Genomic DNA, 18,775 nt, shown 5'->3' with positions numbered 1-18,775 from the left:
AATTGAACCGTGCTGTTGGTTTGCCTTGGTCTGCTTTAAAAGCCAGCGATTTAGCCTTGTGCTAAACAGCCCCTGTATGGTTTCATGAGACCCCAATCTGGGTATCATAACAAGACTTCTGCCTGATTCAGGCATATACCTCGGCTGCCCAGTAGAAGGCAGCGGACGGAATCCAAAAACGGAATGCGAAGTACAGTATGGCTAATCTGTGAACCTGTGTCGTCCTTGTGCCAGACAAGCGAATATTGGCCCTATTGTATTTAATGTCTTCTTTTAGCTAAATCTCCTATTGTTATCATTGTTATCATCTTTTCCCTTTTCCGTCAAATACTTGTCCAGCTTCCCCTTAAATGCATCTGCCTCATTCACCTGCCATCCCACCCATCCACCACACCCACCTACTACCCCACCTACCACCCTACACATCTACCACATTACACTCTATTCATCTGCCACCTCACCCACTTACCCATTTACCTCACCCACTCTACCCACCTACCTTACCCACCTACCCACTCTACCAATTCACTCATTCATCCAGTCTGCCATTCGCTAACATTCGCACTGGACATTTAACCCTACCATAAGGCAGCCAGTGCCATAAAAAGGAACCATGTCCTGCATCCCCTTCCCCCTCCCCCGCAGACATTACAGTGCTGTGATGGAGCTCTCCGAGAGACACCACATTCCACATATCTGGAGAAACTGAGCTTGGAAGATCCAACAAGAAATGTGGAACTGCGTCGAGATGAGGAAAAGTTTGAGTGCAGCACAAACCAACCCAATGAAGATTGCCGAACCACATTGATACGGGCAATTGTATTTTGCAGGAGTGTCAATGCGCAAAACGTTATTGTTTTTAGTATTCTAATCTTTGTCGTATCTGACAAAATAAAGGGTGACTATCAATAATTCTGAAAAGCTAAGGTTTAATGTTTTGTTAAATTTAAATTGGAATGGAGTTATCATGGAAAATAAGGGGACAGGTCTCAGAGACTGCAGGTGAAGGCTGATGGGTATATATTAGAAAATATTTGATGGTTTGCGACAGATGCCAGAAAGCTGCGGCCAATGTCAAGATACAAGGAGGAATCTAGCATTGACTTTGCAGAGCACTTTGCCGGAAGCTGGAGCCTGGCCTCTCCACGCAAAAGTGGTGGCCAACTCCACTTGCACACTTGTGGACATGGTGCAGTGTCTGATGGCTGACATTACAGCTTCCATTGCAGCCCAAGCAGCAACCACCCAATGTCTGACTGCTCCAGAGGAAGCTCAGACTGTTGTCAGGAGAGATTAGTTTGCCACGACCCAAGCTTAAACTGCTGCCACCATCGTTGTTAATTATAATGTGCAAAGACACTAAGAGGGTATCAAAGCAGTGCAGCAATCCATCCACTGGCAGGTTTGTGAGGATTAATGGAATCAATGTAGAAGGTAACAGATTTCAAGGAGGATGCCCTGACTGAAGGGCAGACTTCTCGCACACTGTTCCTTGCTGATGTTCAGTTAGGATGAGTGCCCCCCCGGGGCAGATGCAGCCTCCGATTAAGGGAACATCTCTCCCTCCTTGACATCCATCTTCCTGCAATTTGCCCTGCTCTGCTTGTCCTCTGCTCATTCTCCAGGTTACGTTGCACTCCAAGGTGATCACCTACAATCATGCACGTCTGCGAGCAACTAGTTTGTGCAGAATCCTGGAAGCAAGGACAGGTTCGTTCATCACATGTCACACTACTCCCTGTAGGCAAAGTACCAAACACTTTTACAATGGCAGCAACAGCCAATAGATATTAATCAGCAACCAACCCTTAAGTGGTTGACGATCCCTCAAGTGGGACTCGTGAGGTGCCCTTCCTGCTGCTGAATGTGCTCAACCTTGTGTGATTAACTTTGTGAAGCATTAAGCTCCAAAATAACAGCACTGACGTTAAAACAGTATTTCATGTTGCTTGAGATCTTGCACATGCAGTAATGCCCTCACTAATACACTGTTTGCCATAACTTGCATCAAAAGTATATATGTGCACCACAGATGTCATTTTAAACTGAGAAAGCAATTCATGGCTCGGAAAGCAAGCGCTACAGATCCAAACGTTGCAGCAAATGTACTTCAACACCCTGTGCAAAACTAAAGCTGACCATTTACACTAAACATTGTACAAGACTCAATTGAAGGACTTCCCAGATTAACTATATTCTTTCGCCACCAATATAGACTATGTTTTAGGCTATGTTTTACTCACACTAGAGGTTTTTCCAGTCTGCTTCCCTGTGAACCGACAATCTCTCCCAATGTGCAGAATGCTTGGCCCAAGAAGTCCTGAAATTCAGAAAAAACACAAAATACGTTTGAAAATGGGAGAAAATTATGATCTGTAACCATGGAATGTGAACCAATGGGATCAATATTTATTCAAAATGTCCTGGGATTTAATACTAAGAATAGTTGTCGTAGGTTCTTGCTGATCTCCCCTCAGCAGGTCACCTGGAGAAGCAGTACAAATGGCCATTTTTAGGTATTACTTTGGAGGTTCTGCCGATTTTTCTCAGAATTAATGGTGCAAGGTTAAAACAAGAGGGTCAACAAAGGTTTCCAACATAAACAATAAAAAGTCAATTCATAAAATTATTTCAACTTATTCATTAAATGGGGTATCACACTTGAGCTATGTGGATGATGAGAACATGACCAAGTACCTGGAGAACTGAAGAAAAGCACTGGAAAACAGAAAGATGAAGATCAATAAACCAAAGACCCAATATATGGCTGTCAGTATGATCCGGGGAAGAGGACTGAAGTAAAGGTGCAGGTGTCTTCAAACAGATTCAATTTTGTTATTGGGATTTTCAAAACACAACATGCTGCTGGAACTATTTGGAGAGCAAGGAGTTAAATACTTGAAAGGATTTAAATGTTATCAGTGAGAGTGTTTTTTTAAAATAGTGAAGTCTGCAATAAACACTTAAAACTTAATTTTGTTTCATCTTACCCTGACTCCTGAGTTCTGCTCATGGAGGTATACTGGGTAAGTTGGTATAGAGGGCTTAAGGGCAACGGTGTAAGGGACATGGGTTAGCACGAGTTGTCGTGACATTGGCACAGGGAGCTATAAAGGACTACAGATGAATAATTAGCATGGAAGGTACCATGGGCAAAGGGTGGGAGGCATAAGGTGGCGTGAATATAGGAACAGGAGTAAGTCATTTAGCCCCTCGAGCCTGTCCCACCATTTAATGAGATCATGGCTGAGTTTGCAGACGGCACCTGGGGAATGTGTGGGGGTGGGTTGGTGGGGAGGGGGGGGGGAGTAAAGGAGTGTGAGGCTTGAGGGCCAGGGCCCTTTTTTTTGTTGTTTTGTTGTTTTTATTGAAACTGGGACAAAGTCCCAGAGCATCAAGGCGGGCCTTTTGAGAAGGCTCCTTTGGCACCTGACAGTCCAGGTGGAACTCGACTCCAGCTGACATTCCCCTTCCCCCCACACGTCACCCCAGAACAAAAATTTGAAGGACCACGGTGAACTCAGGAGTGAAAATTTGGCCCCAAGCAACAAATTTGCTCTGGGTGGAGTGATTGGACAAAGTGCAGCGGAACGTTATCTGCTGGAAAAATATACAAGACAGCTGTGAGAGCAACCTTGTTATTTGGTACATAAACTTGGGCAGCATCAAGAAGAAAAGAATAACAACTGGATACGAATGAGTCACAGATGTGTGGATTAATGATAAGATCAGGAATCAGTACATCAGGGGTCAGTGAAAAGTATGGGAGCGTCAAAGAAAGTAGCTGAGAAGAGACTGAAACGATACGGTCATCTGTTGTGGAGAGATAAATGGAATTTGGGGAGGCGAGTGATGGAAATAGAACTGTCAGGAAGAAGGAGGTGAAGGAAGTCCCACAGCCTGATGAAAAGAAGCCGTGTCGAGAGGCTTTAACACAGCGGGATTGGAAGAGGAATGAGTGATTGGCGGGAGGCGATGGAGAAGGGTGATTAACCAGAATTGTGGCGCTCCCAAGTAAAATCGGAGAAGGCAAAAAAATGTATTAAGTGAATAGCAATGATAGAAATGCCTGCAAGAAACGTTCCTGTCAGGCCTGGCCATCTGCTTCAGCCTCAAAGTAGGAGATTTATCTGATAAGATGGTCAGCTCCTATGGTGTTTAAATGCTTTTGAAATGCAGATGCAAAATCATTGGAAAAAAGAATATCTGACTATCTCATTGCTGTTTCGGGAATCTTATCTAACGCAAACGAGCTTCCACGTTTCCTACAGTAGAACATGATCTAAACTTCAAAAAGCATCCTAACCAGCAGATCTGAAAGGGACCTCTGTATTTCCTCTTAAGAAAAGAGCAAACACCGGTCTGGCATTGCACCCTGTCTGGCTTTACCCTCTGTGATCTACTTCCTCCAGAAGTGAAAAGTAAGGAGGAATGAGAAGAGTGATAAACTAGTTCCAATTAAAGCACCGCCCAATGACAGTACCCTGCGACAATGGGATATAATGATAAGGGGCTGGATTCTCCGTTAGCCGACGCCGACATTGGGAAATGCGATTGGGCGGTGAATAGCTTCCGATGCCAAAATCGCGGCAGGCGGCAATTTAATGCCAAATCGCGATTCTCCGCCACCTAGAAAGCGGCGTAAATGTGTTTCACTCCGCACGTACAGTAGGCACCGTTTGCATATCATTAGCGGACCCGACCCGTGTACTCCAGGACCTCTGCGATTCTCTGCCTCCAATGGGCCGAGTTCCCGACGGCGTGGTTCACTTGTGCTTTTAAAAATCGTGAAACCGGCGTGGCAGCAGCTGAGGGAGAGCGGAGTGCGGAAGGTGTCCAACATCACTATAGTTTGTCGACAGTTGTGCCGCTGGCAGGGGGCTTCTGCCAGGGCTTGGGGGAGTAGTGGGGGGTGGCCAGGAGGTGGGCCGTGGGGTCGGGGTGGACTGGCACGGAGCACCATTGCCGCAGCCGGCAAGGGAGCCATGCAGCTGCACACACCGCTAACAGCCCACTTTGAACCTGGTGCCATGGGTCGTATAGGTGTCCCCAGGGCACCCCCCTGGGTACCCTCTGGCCCCAGACAACCAATTAGCTGTATGGGTGAGCTCCAGCACAACCAGTGCCATTGTTTTGACTGGGATAAGTGTGTGTGGGGAGTGTAATGTGTATATGCGGCTGCAGCTTGCCAGTCTCCCGAATGTCGAACACTGACACGGCAAATCCCGCACCATTTTTCATTGGAAGCGATTGTGTTCCATGAGGCACTAGTGCTAGCCCCTCAACGGTACTGGAATCGGTCCAGGTGCGGCGGCGGTTTATCTGTCATAAAAGTCCATGGATTCTCTGTTGACCTAGAAACTTAGAATTCCTCCCAAGGATTTTCCTATAAGAAACATGCACTCAATGTTATGGTTTCGAAAATCCTAATTTCTGCTCCATCGACTCAAATCTATAGGGTCAGATGTTCACTCAAGTCAGAAAATTTCCTAACTCGAGGGAGGAGGGGTGGGATAGAGTGGGGCCCAATGCGCCTGGAAGCAGATTGGGGACAGTTGAATGTCAAGGTGGGCTAGTTAAAAGGCCCGCCTCATTTCTCTTGGATTTCATATCAGTTGTCTGGTTACATTTTTGGCCTCCATCCCTCACAGCTCATCACCCCCCCCCCCCCACCTACTCTTTAGCCACCTCCACATCCGCATGCCAACTCATGCCCTGTCACCCCTATGGCCTATTATGCCCTCCAACTGTAGCCACCTAAAATGGTTGATTCCCGATTAAATTGGTCAAACCCCGATCTAAAATGGCGAATGAAAGAGGCTGATGGGAAAATCAGCCAACAGGACTCAAATGGACAGCTGCAGGCAGAACAGTGTATTCGGCTCTGGGGAAGTCGGTCCTGATCGACACCTGCAACCATTAACAGCACATCAACCCAGCCATCTGCATTTTAATCAGCCATCCCCGAGAACAATTGCTACAAATTAGCAATTGAAAGCCGATCCAGACTTTTCGGCGCCAGCAGTGGCTGAGACAAAGAACACCCCCCGATCAAGGAATCGTCCCATTATTGGAGCATATCGAACCCAGTGATTGGGACCAAGTCCAATCACTTGGAACCAGGGTCAAGGTCCGCCCCGAGAGGCGGGAAGCCCCTAGGGACTATAAAAATAAGGGGACAAGTTCAGATCGACCCTTCTTCTCCTACTCGCAACCTTCAAGACCCTTTGACGAAAGAACAAGTGTTACTCCAGCGATCGCTACCAGATAGATGTTCCAGACTATCGACTCATACCAGCCTTTTTGAATCCCGCAGGCCAGACCTGATTCGATAGACCATTCGTTTCCCTGACCTGGTGGGCCATCACCAAAGTTAAGTATTGGCCTTTAGTGGTAGGTAATAGTCTAGAAGTAGGATTATTGTATAAGTATTTATTGCTGTATATAATAAATGATCGTTGATTTAACTTTTACTAAGCGGTGTGCTGCATTATTAATCATTACTTGACCTTGAACCACGTGGCGGTATCAGAAAGATACCTGGCGACTCGTGAGCAAAGGTGACAGAATTAGAGCTAATAAAACTAAGGCTAATAGGAACAACACAACTTATGGCCTTTCTGCCTGTTCACCCAGTATACATCAGATACAGAACTAATGAATGCATGCGTGAATCTGCTTAGAAAAAAATCATCCAATTATAATTGGTTGAAAAAAGATCTATAACCAGAACATAAAAACTACTGTAACAATCATTTTATACTGTCCATAAAACAAAGTTGAATCAATAACAGGTTTTGCCACTTGATACTTCTTAGGCCTTTGCAAATAAACATTAAGGCATTTGCAAAAGAAATCGCAGAAAAAACTTATAACCTCAAAGAGCTGCTAATCAAGCAAAGTTGACACTTCTCTGCAGCTGTGTAAACAAATACTCTCACATAATCCTTTTATGAATCTTTAAATGAAAGGGCAAGCAAATAAAACTTTAGAGGCTTCCTTTTCTATGTAACAATAAAGTTGATACTGAGTTAAATTTCAAAAAATATTTTCCCTGACTTTAGCAAAAAATGACCTGTATTAGCAATAGTTTTTTTCTCTAATTCGGCATGACTAATAATGAGTATGACACCACAAACAGTTTCTGGGAGCTCTCCAAATAAATTAATAGCCTCCACCAAGGAAATGGAATATATCCTCATCCACAAAAGCCTTCCAACAGATCCCCTCTCCTCCTACTTGCCACAATGGAACACATTAGTTCCTCTTTATCATTTCCAAGAATTGTGGCAGTTGTCTCTTGTCCCACTCCCCAAACCTCTCCATCTCACCACCCAGGTTCCAACATGATGCCTATCCTTGCTAATTTGCTCATCTGCAGCCTCATCTCCCTTTATTGGCTCTAGATTCCCTTCTTCCCACTTCCCCAAACCTCTAGCATGCAGTCTCTCCTATTCCTCGGCCTAAATCTTGGTATGATTCTTCTGCTTCCTATTACCCCTCCAACTTGAGAATTCCTGCCTCTTTCTTTCCTCCGCAAAGGACACCGCCATGCTCTTTTCCTTCTCAAACCAAGTAAACATCTTTGTCAAAAAGTGAGCGGAACAATTGAATATAAACATGTTCATTCATTGCGAATAAAGCTCAGAGATAACACAATGGTGATAAATTGTTGGAGCATCAAAATTATTGCGTGCATTTTCGGAGGGCCTATCCCTCCAAATTTGAGCTACATCTCAGCATTGAGCTTCATCCACCAAGAGAACAAAACAGGATTGTTCTTTTCCATCCATTTATTTTAATGGAAGGGAAATCCTGGGAGACGGACTGACCTAACTCCAAAAGCTTAGTCACGAGGGAAAATTTGGAAAATGTATCTTTTGGCCTCAGTCCCCACAGGATCTGTGCTGCCCACTCAGGAAGTCTTAAAATTATGCTATTTCAAGGTGCTAATTTATGAAATAAAAAAAATACATGCAGGTATCTCCTTTTTACTTTGAAAATATCTGACCAATATACTGAAATTGGAACGTTTTTAGCAAGTTTACAAAAGTCATGCCTGGTTTATAACTGGGAAGGAAATGTCACTTTAATCCTGCCTAAGCCATTTCCCCTTCTGCATATTCCTGAATGCCCATAGTTCCAACCCTCATCACAAATGAATTCACTGTCATTTACTGTTCACAATGCCCCAGGTCCTCACTGACTTAGTCTGTTGCTTGGCTCAAATACCTTCCCAAATACTCACGGATCAGAGACACCCCTCCCCCACCCAGCGCTGTGACATTGGCTTTTTCCCAGAATGATCCTGCAAGAGTCTCCTGAATTATTCCAGATCATCCCTCCCAACAACCTCTCCCCCCATCAACTGTGTCGTTTTACATACATTCCATTCCAAGGGCTCTCAGGCCCCAGGTCACCCATATCGAGTTGCTTTGACAAAGAGTCGTCCAGTCCTGAAACCTTAGCGGTGTTCTCCCTCCACAGATGCTGTCAGACCTGCTGAGATTGACCAGTATATTCTGTTGTTGTGTCACCCATATTGAGTGCCTCTCTCACATTCTCCCACATATTTCAAAATCCCTCCTTCCTCTAATTTCTATCACACCACTGCGCAACTCCAAGTAGACAGACTGTGCAATACCATGGGAGAGCTAACTTTAATAAATGGGCAGGTTCAACATTGTGCCTGTGCTCACCTTATCTTCATTATTGTTATTCCTTTCTTTCGCTCAGAAGAAAAGCATTTGTTCAATTTTACTTTGAAGAAATAAAATCAGAAAATGCTGGAATTACTCAGCAGTTTAGTCAGCATCCACGGGGAAAGAAACAAAGTTAAAGAAAACATTTTTAAAAAACATTAAAACATTGCCACAGACACCTGTGGGAGCAAGGTCCTTGTGTATATTTAAGGCAGAGATAGATAGATTCTTGATCAGTAAGGGAATCAAGGGTTACGGGGAAAGGGAAGGAAAGTGGACGTCGGGAATGTTGACTCAGCCATGATCCTATTGAATGGCGGAGCAGGCTCAAGGAGCTGAATGGCCTACTCTTGTTCCTATTTCTTATGGTGTTATTATTTCTTTCCCTGTACACACGCTGCCTGAGCTACTGAGTAATTACAGCATTTTTGGGTTTTATTTCAAATTTCCAGCATCTGCACAATTGTGTATTTTATTTTACTTTTGACAATATGGGAAGGTTAAAGAATTGGATAATATTATCCATTGGATAATAATGGATAGGAAAAAAACATTTAGCCCGCTCAAATTGAGCTGATTTTATTTCTTCAAGTAAAATTAAACAAATAACTTTTTTTTTTCGAGTGAAAGAAAGGAATAACAATAGTGAAGATACGTTGAGCACAATCACAATGTTTAAAATGTCCATTTATTAAAGTCAGATCGTTCATGGTGTTGCTCACTCTTCTTGGAGTTAGGTGTCCCAACTCTTCCATTACATCATTCACTTATAATGATTTAAATGTTTATCTCCACTCCAATGCATTATAACTTACTTTAAATGTTTGTTGCCCTTTGGATAAAGCAATTACTACAAACAGCAGTTTAAACTGCACATGTAACAAAACATGAATCGTTGCCTGCTGCTACTTTCCTTGTTTAATTTGAAGATAGGTGCTGGGTTTATCTTATCCGTATAATTCATTATTTTATATCACTCCACGAGATTACTCATTAATCATGTTTCGCTCAGACTGTCAAATCTCAGCATCACCAATATTTCTTCACAGTTCATTCCCTTTATATTTTGAATAGTGTCGCTTTTCTTCTCTGATTTCACTCCAATTCATGGATGTTTCTTTCCTGTGGTGCAATATTTCTTATTCTTGGAGGGGAACTTGCAGATGGTGGTCTTCCCATGTGTTTGCTACCCTTATTCTTCTGGGGGGCAGAGATTGCAGGTTTGGAAGCTACTGTCAGAGAACCCTTGGAAAATTGCTGCAATGTATCTCATAAATGGTTGATATTGTTGCTACTGTACTTTGAAGTTGGAGAAAGTGAACGTGTAAGCTGATGGATGGGATGCCAAATCAAGCATGCCACTTTTTCCTCACCGCTTGAGTTCAACTCTTTTCTTCATGTTTGGACCAAGGCTATATTGAAGTCAGGAGCTGGGTGGTTCTTGCAGAAGCCAAATTTAGCATGAGTGAGCAGGTTATCGTGATGCAACTGCCATGACAGCACTGTTAACAACACCTTTCATTGCTTTGCTGATGACTGAGAGTAGACTGATGAGGTGTTATCTGGCCAGATTGCATTTGTCCTGCTTTTAGTGGACAGAACATGTCTGAGCAATTTTCCAGATTGTCAAGGAGATGCCAATGTTGTCGCTGGCTTGAACAGCTTGGCATGAATTGGCATGGATGGGGCATATAAAATAAAACATGGTGATGTCCTAACCCCTCAAGCTCTTGCAGTATCCACGATATACGTACATATGAATGTGCAAATCAGGAGTATGCCATATTGGTGCTTCGAGACTGCTTCCCTATTCAGTCGGATCGTTTGATCTGATTGTGGCCACAACTCCATATTTCACTTACCCATAATAACCTTTGACTCCCCAGTTAGTCAAGAATCTATCTACCTCTGTCTTAAAAATGTTCAGCCATCCTGTCTCCACCATTCTTGGGAGAAGAGAGTTCCAATGGCTCACTACCCACTGAGAGAAAAATATTCTTCTCATCTTAAATGGGAGTCCCCTTTTTTTAAAACTATGTCCTCTAGCTCTAATCTCTCCAACAAGGGAAAACATCCTTATATTACCTGCTTGACACAATATTTTGTCGCAATGGGGGAAAGCTAATGATAGGATAGTTTGATTTGAGTAAGCAATATCCAGTTGCACAGTTTTGAGAGATATATAAACCTATTGAAACCTAATGAAAACAGGGGCATTTTTTATGCTGTTATGGGCCAGGGCTTAGAAACTCCAAAATGTATTATGGAGTTCACCTGCCCTATAACCTTTAGGTTGAATTTGGCTAGGATGAGCACAAAAGACTTCGCCTCAGGTGTGATTCATCAGACTCCCGAGACACTTTAATCAAAACAAGGTTTATTCTAAGAATATAGTTAACATATATATATAAACCCAGCAATGTTTTTAATCAATTACAAACGCAAAGACACCACACAGCTACAGTAGTCTGTGTATAACACTTAATGAATTCCCCCTTAACTGTTCCAATTCAATAACAAAATCCAATAAACCAAACCCCTTTTCAAGGGCGTGGCCCAGCACACTGTAATTCTCACTTGAATGGGGCTGGTCCTTTCCCTAAGATTTTGATCCAGTCTCAAACAGCAGAGACTTCCGGAAAGCAAACTATATCTTTTAGGTTACCAAGGCAGGTAGCCACAACCAATGTTTTTTACTGGAACAGTTTTTAAAATGAAAATAGAGAAAGACAGGAAAAAAAACACTTCTTTCATCCTCTGGAGTTCAAAATGAAACTATAACCCAAACACCTCACAGTCACAGCCCAGCTCCACCCACACAATGACAACACCCAAATCATGTGATAAGACAAAAATCTTTCTTAAAGGGACACTCACATGACAATACTGAGAAACAACATCTTAAAGTAGCCTTGTAGGCTTTTTTAAACGCATGTTTTAAACCTCTCTGCAAAAAAATGAGTGAAACCAATTGTTTTGGCCATTGTTTATCTTATATTCCAGACACCCAGCAACTAACACAGCAAAATTCATTCACGGCACATTTTAATTGCAATTATACAGACAGAATTCAAAATGCAACATCAATGTCAACATTTCAAAGATATTAATGACATGGTTGGAAGCAACACTGAACACTTTTTACTGTTAGCAGATCAAATTAAATTTTGCAATTCAAGTTTAATCTTTCCATATTATGGCTTAAGACTTGTGGCTACAAAGCTTGAAAGGCTAAAAACAAAAGAAAACTTACATGTTCAGATAAATTCGAACTCTTTGAATCAACGTCATACCTGAAAACAACAATAAAATGAGAATTTACTATCCCACACCATAAATCTACAATGTATGACATAATAGGTAAGTTTGAAAGATGAAAGGAACAGCTGAAACCTGTTTTCGATTTTCTCATATTCCAAATAACCCTTGAAATCAATATTATAGTATTATGGCCTTATTAAGTTCACCCCATGGCTTTCTGTGATAAGTTAATTCAGAACTGAATTTTAGTGTTAAAATGATCCCAGCTATATAATGTCCCAGTATTAACCATGATCATTTTAACATAAATAATTCAGAACGGTGCTTTACAATTCATGTCGTCATTCTGAATCAAGAAGCCTTACAACACCAGGTTAACATCCAACAGGTTTGTTTCGAATCACTAGCTTTCAGAGCGCAGCTCCTTCATCAGGTGATTCACCTGAGGAAGGAGCTGCGCTCCGAAAGCTAGCGATTCGAAACAAACCTGTTGGACTTTAATCTGGTGTTGTAAGACTTCTTACTCTGCCCACCCCAATCCAACACCGGCATCTCCACATCATTCTGAATCAAGTTATGTCTGTTTTGGGATTATTTTTTTCCTTTTCTCACCAGTTTTCTTTGTATGCCATTTCTCTTTATTTCCTCGTTGGTGTACGGTACCATGGGTCTGATTGCCCTCTTCACTTGAGCCAAGAGGCCATGATTGCCATCTGACTTTTATCAGTGAGTGCCAAGAGACCTTTTCCTTCCCCATCTGACTGCTACTGAGCAGGAATCCCACCCCCTGCCCAACTTACTTTTCCAAGCACCAATTCCTTTGCTCCCCAGTTATGTTTCGCTTCCACCCCAGTTCCTGTTCCTGCCTCCTAATTATGGCATCATTCAAACCAATTTTGGCCAGAAGACAGAGTAGAATAATTAAATGAGACTCAAGACTTAGGGTTACCATCCTGCATTGCTCCCTATCCATACAATCCCACAGAATCCCTACTGTGCAGAAGGAGGCCTTTTGGCCCGTTGAGTCGGCAGCGACCCTCCGAAAGTCACACTACCTAGCCCTACTCACCTGTTCTATCATCTTAACCCCACGCATTGATCATGGCCAATCCCCTTAAGCATCTTTGGATTGTCTGCTCTAAACTTGCCAGAGTAAATAATTGCTGCTTTAGTTACGTTTTCTCATGAAAAATTGAGCAATCTACTGACGTTGGTTAGTCAGCTATGATTGATATTATTTGGTGCTGTCTGAAAATTACATTCTTGTAGTTCCTTAGAGTACTTCTAAAGGGTGCCTCAATTCTTTAAAAACCCATGAATTTGAAGACATGCCATTGGTTATCCAAGTGAAAAGACTGTAAAATATAGAAAAATACTAATCATAGACCCAAGTTATCTTAACATTCATAATGATAGAGCTAATTAATGTAACAACTATAAGCCTTAATTAAAATCAGTGGGACATAAATTTGTCTAGAGCAGAATTGTCATTTGCACAATCGTGAATAGTCACTCATTTACACTCCACCAGAAGCCAGTGTCGTTACAAACAAACGCTATTTCATTTTAAATTGTGCAGTCAAGATGTTTTAGATTCAGAAGTTTTCTGTCAGTTAGGAAGGGTCAGTTTTGATAACCATAATTTGAGCTGCTTGCAATATTTTTTTATACCCTGGGCAGATGCACCACATTAGCTACAATTAAGAAATGTTTTTAAACTTAGGTTTCACTTGCATTGTTGATTCATAAACTATGCTCTGAACAATAAATGTGCTCATTCTTCATTGATTTTTCATTATCTACACTACACCGTATTTTTCCACAATGCACAGAAAAAGGCACAGAAACCGCTGTCACTTATTTTTGAAGAGGATAAGTATGATATTCATCCACTGAAACCCTGAAATAATTTGAACGCAGAGCTCAATTATTCAAAGAAACAATAAATATATACCGGTGAAAGCTAAAGTTTCTGAAATAAAGATTAAGCTGGGCAAAACTAACATCCTGGGCTAGATTTTCATTCTCCATTCTCCGACGCGTTCTTCGGCGCCCACGGGATCGCCGCCACGCCGGTCAGGGGCCATTGACAGCGGTCCCCCCGGCGATGGGCCGAGTGGCCGATGAGTTTGGCCGAATCCCGCCGGCGTGGATTACTCACCTCCCACACGGCGGAACCTGGAAGGTGAGTGTGCGGGGGCCGTCCTGGAGGGGGGCGGGGGGATCCGATCCCAGGAGGCAGGGGGGCCATGGTGGCCTGACCCGCGATCGGGGCCTACGGATAGGCGGGTGGGCTGGTTCCGTGGGGGCTTACTTTGGTCTGCGCTGGGCCCCTGTAGGGCTCCGCCATATTGCCCGGGGGCCGGAGCGGAGAAGGGATCCCCCGCGCATGCGCGGAAATACACTGGCCGTTCTGCGTCGGCTGGAGCTGCGGGGACCACTCCAGCGCCAACCTGGCCCCCTAGGAAGAGGAGAATTCCTCACTTTCGTGGGCTGGTGACGGCGGAGTCGTTGGCGCCGGTTTTCACGCCGGCGTGGGGACATAGCCCCATTATTAGAGAATCCTGCCCATGTCGCCATCCATGTCGGAACAGAGGCCGAAGGACCCAATTCTGGAATTCCTACCTCATTCCTATCTCCAGCAATGTTTGCCGGTGTGGGATGTGATGAATGTGGGAATTTCAGATGTATTGTATTATAGGTATTTGGTGCCGTAATGGTTAAAAACCTGGGTTAGAATTTGACTACTGCAGTCATGTATTAAAATATATCCTAATTTGGAAGACAACAAAGGTTTTGGGGGGCAATGGTGCAATTAAGCCACCAAAAAGAACTTGGCTAATGCAGTTTTGTTTGGATTAAGGGGATTCTTTGTGGAGTTAATTAGATTTCAGTTGCTAAGATGATGTCATTACTAGGTGGAGCCAAAGTATCAGGCAATTTGCAGGAAAAGCAGGTCAGTGGAGTTTTAGATGAAGCTGTGAACAGAAATCAAGCAGTTTGCTCTCTGCAGTTTAGTTAAATATATATCTGCAGACATATTAGCAGTATTGCGAAGCAATTCAGACTTGCCTGCTTAGAAGGTGAGCAGAAACAGCTTCTGAAGACATACAGCCAGGGTTTCTGCATGGGTCTGACAGGTATCAGAGTTTTCTTTAAAGCAGTGGGACAATACCTCTCTTTTTCAAAGAACAACTCTATACAGCAGGTATTCCTATCTGCTAATGGTGTTTAAAGTGGTTTGAGAGCTGAGATGTTTTTTCTTGCTGTTTGAGTGGGAATAAAGATAGCAGTTATGGGTAGTGTATTCACACTATTGAGGACCATTGTTTAAGGGGTAAATGTTGAGCCATTTTCTGGTATGATGTTGAAGATATTATTTACTGTATTAGTAATAAAGTTTGTTCTAATATACCATATCCCTATATCTTCATGAAATCACTCCTGGAGTGAGATATCCTTTCCTCACAGTCTTAAAAATTAAAATAAAATATTGGTGTTTCTGTCCAGTATTCTAGCCACTGGAGTGCTAGTTGGAGTCTGGTCTGGGATCACAATAGGGATAGTACAGTTAGTGAGTCCACATACAGTGCTCCAGACCTTGCAGGCTCCATTGTGGAGGTGGGCATTCCAGGCTCTCTGCAATTTTGATGGTGCCAGGCTGGCTTTTGCAGGGGACCTGGCTCATGGCTTCTCAGAGGAGTTGTGAACGATGGAGGAACTCTACTCTGGAGTTGGGAATCTTATGACAGGTACGGTCAAAAGGTGGTCAAATGGTGGTTTATAATACATTTTTTTTACTATAGTTAATTAAGTGTTCAAGGCTTTTTAATGACTTCAGGTCTGTTTTCAATGTAGCGATTGATCATCGGAACCAATAGGAAAGGTAAGAGACCATTAAATTTACCAGCACTGTGTAAGGATTCAGGTGCACTGGAGTACTTTCTTCATGGGATAAAGGACGCAATTCAGTGACCCCGTTGCGCCCAGCGCCGATCCGGGTGCAACGGGAGAATTATGTGTGAGCCCCAAATCGAGAACCGCGCCAGGCAGAAATCTCATGCAAGTCAACCAATGTGCTCCGCCCAGCGTGGTCTTGATCAGGCCCTCGCTGGCACCCGTGACTCACCGGCCACACCTAGGAGACCGCACCTGGGCGCCGTTTAGTACAGGCCCACACAAACGTGGACCAATCGTGATGGCACCAGGGGAGGAGGGTTCCCAAGCAATTGGAGAACTCCAGGTGGTTGGGGACAGGAAAGGGTGGCACCCTGACACTCCACCTGGCACCTGGGTACCTTGGCACTGCCAGCCTGGCACCTGGGCAGTGCCACCTGGGCACCTGTACCAGGTTGGCACTACCAGGGATCGGGGCCAGTAGGGTGAACTAGGGGGAGGGGGTTCCCAGGGTCCTCTCCAAAGGTTGGGGGGGGGGGATGAGGGGTCACAAAAGTGGGGAGGGACTGAAAGGGGAGGTGGAAAGATCGGGGCTGCCGGACAAAATGGCACCCCGATCTGTTAGGAGCTTTTTTTGCTTGCCAGCTGAAGTGCGGCCGCAGTGGGGAGAAACTCCCCGAGGACAACAAAAAAAGCAAAGTGCCATTGAATAGGAGGATATTTCTCAGCGCTGCAGCCGCCAAGAAACCCCCCGCTAAATGTGTTGTTCAACGGGCTTTAACTTGAGTCCGCTGAATTGCACCGCAAGTGTTCTCCTGAATTCAACATATTGAGAAACAGGTATTAATGTATGTAGGGGGCCCTGTGGTTTGATTTTCACATTGAAATAATATCCTGACATCGGTTGAACCTTTGTAACACTCTTCCAGTATCCATTAATCTAGAACTCATGAGCAAAATAAAAACACAAACAAATCTTTGCAATGTTCAATGGAATTTAAAAGAATCAGAGATTCATCATCCCCCTGGAAAATTAAATGCCCCTCTTAAAATATAATACAGCTGTCAATCACTGTCAATGAAAATCCCTTTGAAGAAACTTTCAATACAGTTAATAGCTCTGAAATAGGTCCAAATAAACCCAGTAGTTATGGAGAATTCAGGCAGAGTGTAAAACCAACATTTCACATGATGCTGGGTGGGATAAGACAAAATAACATCCATGAATCGGCTATTGATCTGAAAGATGTGTTCTCACTGCAAACTAAACCATAAAATCTAACAGTTGGGCCTTGGGACATGTGTTTTAAATGTCAATTGTTCCAAAACGTTGGGCTGGATTCTCCGGCCATTCATGCTGGTGGGATCTTACAGTCCTATTGACAGCGCACCCCTGCCGTGGGTGTCGCGGCAAGGGGCGTATTGATAAATGCAGGACTATAAGATCCCGCCACCGGCCACTGGAGAGCCACCCTCCACTGCTGCAGGACACACCACGGATGGGGAGGAAAATCCCACCCATTTGTTCTATGTTTCATGAAGCTATAAAATTGAAGCTTCCTGTCAATTGAACCAGGGGATGACACTGTCAGACCCATGAGAGAGAATATGAATTGGGTTGCAGCTGAGCAAACAATCAAGTACTATTACTATTTTTATTCAGAAAATCCCTTTTTGTAAACTATAACATTTTTGTAATCTAGGAATAGCATCATTGTTATATATCAATATATATATGTATGGCAGGGGGGTGGGTACCGGAGCAATAGGTCAGAAGGTGAAAGCATTGAAGGAGAACTAGGGAATAGGGCCAGTATGGCTCTGAGGAAGAGCAGACAGGGAGATGTTGCTGAAAACAGCAGGCCTGGAGGCCTGAAGTGCATATGTTTTAATGCAAGAAGTATAACAGGTAAGGCAGATGAACGTAGAGCTTGGATTAGTACTTGTAACTATGATGTTTTTGCCATTACAGAGAGCTGGTTGAGGGAAGCACAGGATTGAGAGCTAAATGTTCCAGGATTTAGATGTTTCAGGCGGGATAGAGGGGGATGTAAAAGGGGTGGCGGAGTTGCGCTACTGGTTAGGGAAAATATCACAGCTGTACTACGGGAGGACACCTCAGGGGGCAGCGACACTATATGGGTAGAGATCAGGAATAAGAAGGGTGCAGTCACAATGTTGGGGGTTTATTACAGGCCTCCCAACAGCCAGCGGGAGATCGAGGTACAGATAGGTAGACAGATTTTGGAAACGAGTAAAAACAACTGGGTTGTTGTGATGGGAGACTTCAACTTCCCCAATATTGACTGGGACTCACTTAGTGCATCCAGGAGGTCTTCTTAAAACAATATGTAGTTAGTCCAACTAGGGAAGGGGCTGTACTGGACCTGGTATTGGGGAATGAGCCCGGCCAGGTGGTAGAAGTTTCAGTAGGGGAGCATTTCAGGAACAGTGACCACAATTCAGTAAGTTTAAAGCTGGTGGACAAGGATAAGAGTGGTCCTATGTTGAATGTGCTAAATTGGGGGAAGGTTAATTATAACAATATTAGGTGAAATCTAAAGAACCTAGATTGGGGGCGGATGTTTGAGGGTAAATCAACACCTGACATGTGGGAGGCTTTCAAATGTCAGTTGAAAGGAATTCAGGACCGGCATGTTCCTGTGCAGAAGAAGGATAAATACGGCAAATTTCGGGAACCTTGGATAACAAGAGATATTGTAGGCCTCGTCAAAAAGAAAAAGGAGGCATTTGTCAGGGCTAGAAGGCTGGGAACAGACGAAACCTGTGTGGAATGTAAGGAAAGTAGGAAGGAACGTAAGCAAGGAGTGAGGAGGGCTAAAAGGGGTCACGAAAAGTCATGGGCAAATAGAGTTAAGGAAAATCCCAAGGCTTTTTACACATACATAAAAAGC

At 43.6% G+C, this 18,775-nt stretch overlaps 1 protein-coding gene across 2 annotated transcripts in view; it reads right to left on the bottom strand.

The window, feature by feature from the left end:
- The window catches only part of LOC140388059 (copine-8), a 544,832-nt gene that overhangs the window by 355,205 nt on the left and 170,852 nt on the right, over positions 1 to 18,775 (bottom strand). For both annotated transcript variants that reach the window (XR_011934073.1, XM_072471659.1), the window contains exons 5-6: positions 11,956 to 11,995; positions 2,244 to 2,320 (exon numbers count right to left, since the gene is read on the bottom strand). Coding sequence is in view for 1 of the 2 variants with exons in the window: in XM_072471659.1 (XP_072327760.1) it covers positions 2,244 to 2,320; positions 11,956 to 11,995 (117 nt within the window). In the remaining variant the exon portion in view is untranslated. The remainder of the gene's footprint in view (positions 1 to 2,243; positions 2,321 to 11,955; positions 11,996 to 18,775) is intronic.

The sequence above is a fragment of the Scyliorhinus torazame genome, chromosome 13, assembly GCF_047496885.1.
Source record: "Scyliorhinus torazame isolate Kashiwa2021f chromosome 13, sScyTor2.1, whole genome shotgun sequence".
NCBI lineage: Eukaryota > Metazoa > Chordata > Chondrichthyes > Carcharhiniformes > Scyliorhinidae > Scyliorhinus > Scyliorhinus torazame.
The sequence above is the reverse complement of the archived record's forward strand: the minus strand, read 5'-3'. Positions and strand labels throughout refer to the sequence as shown.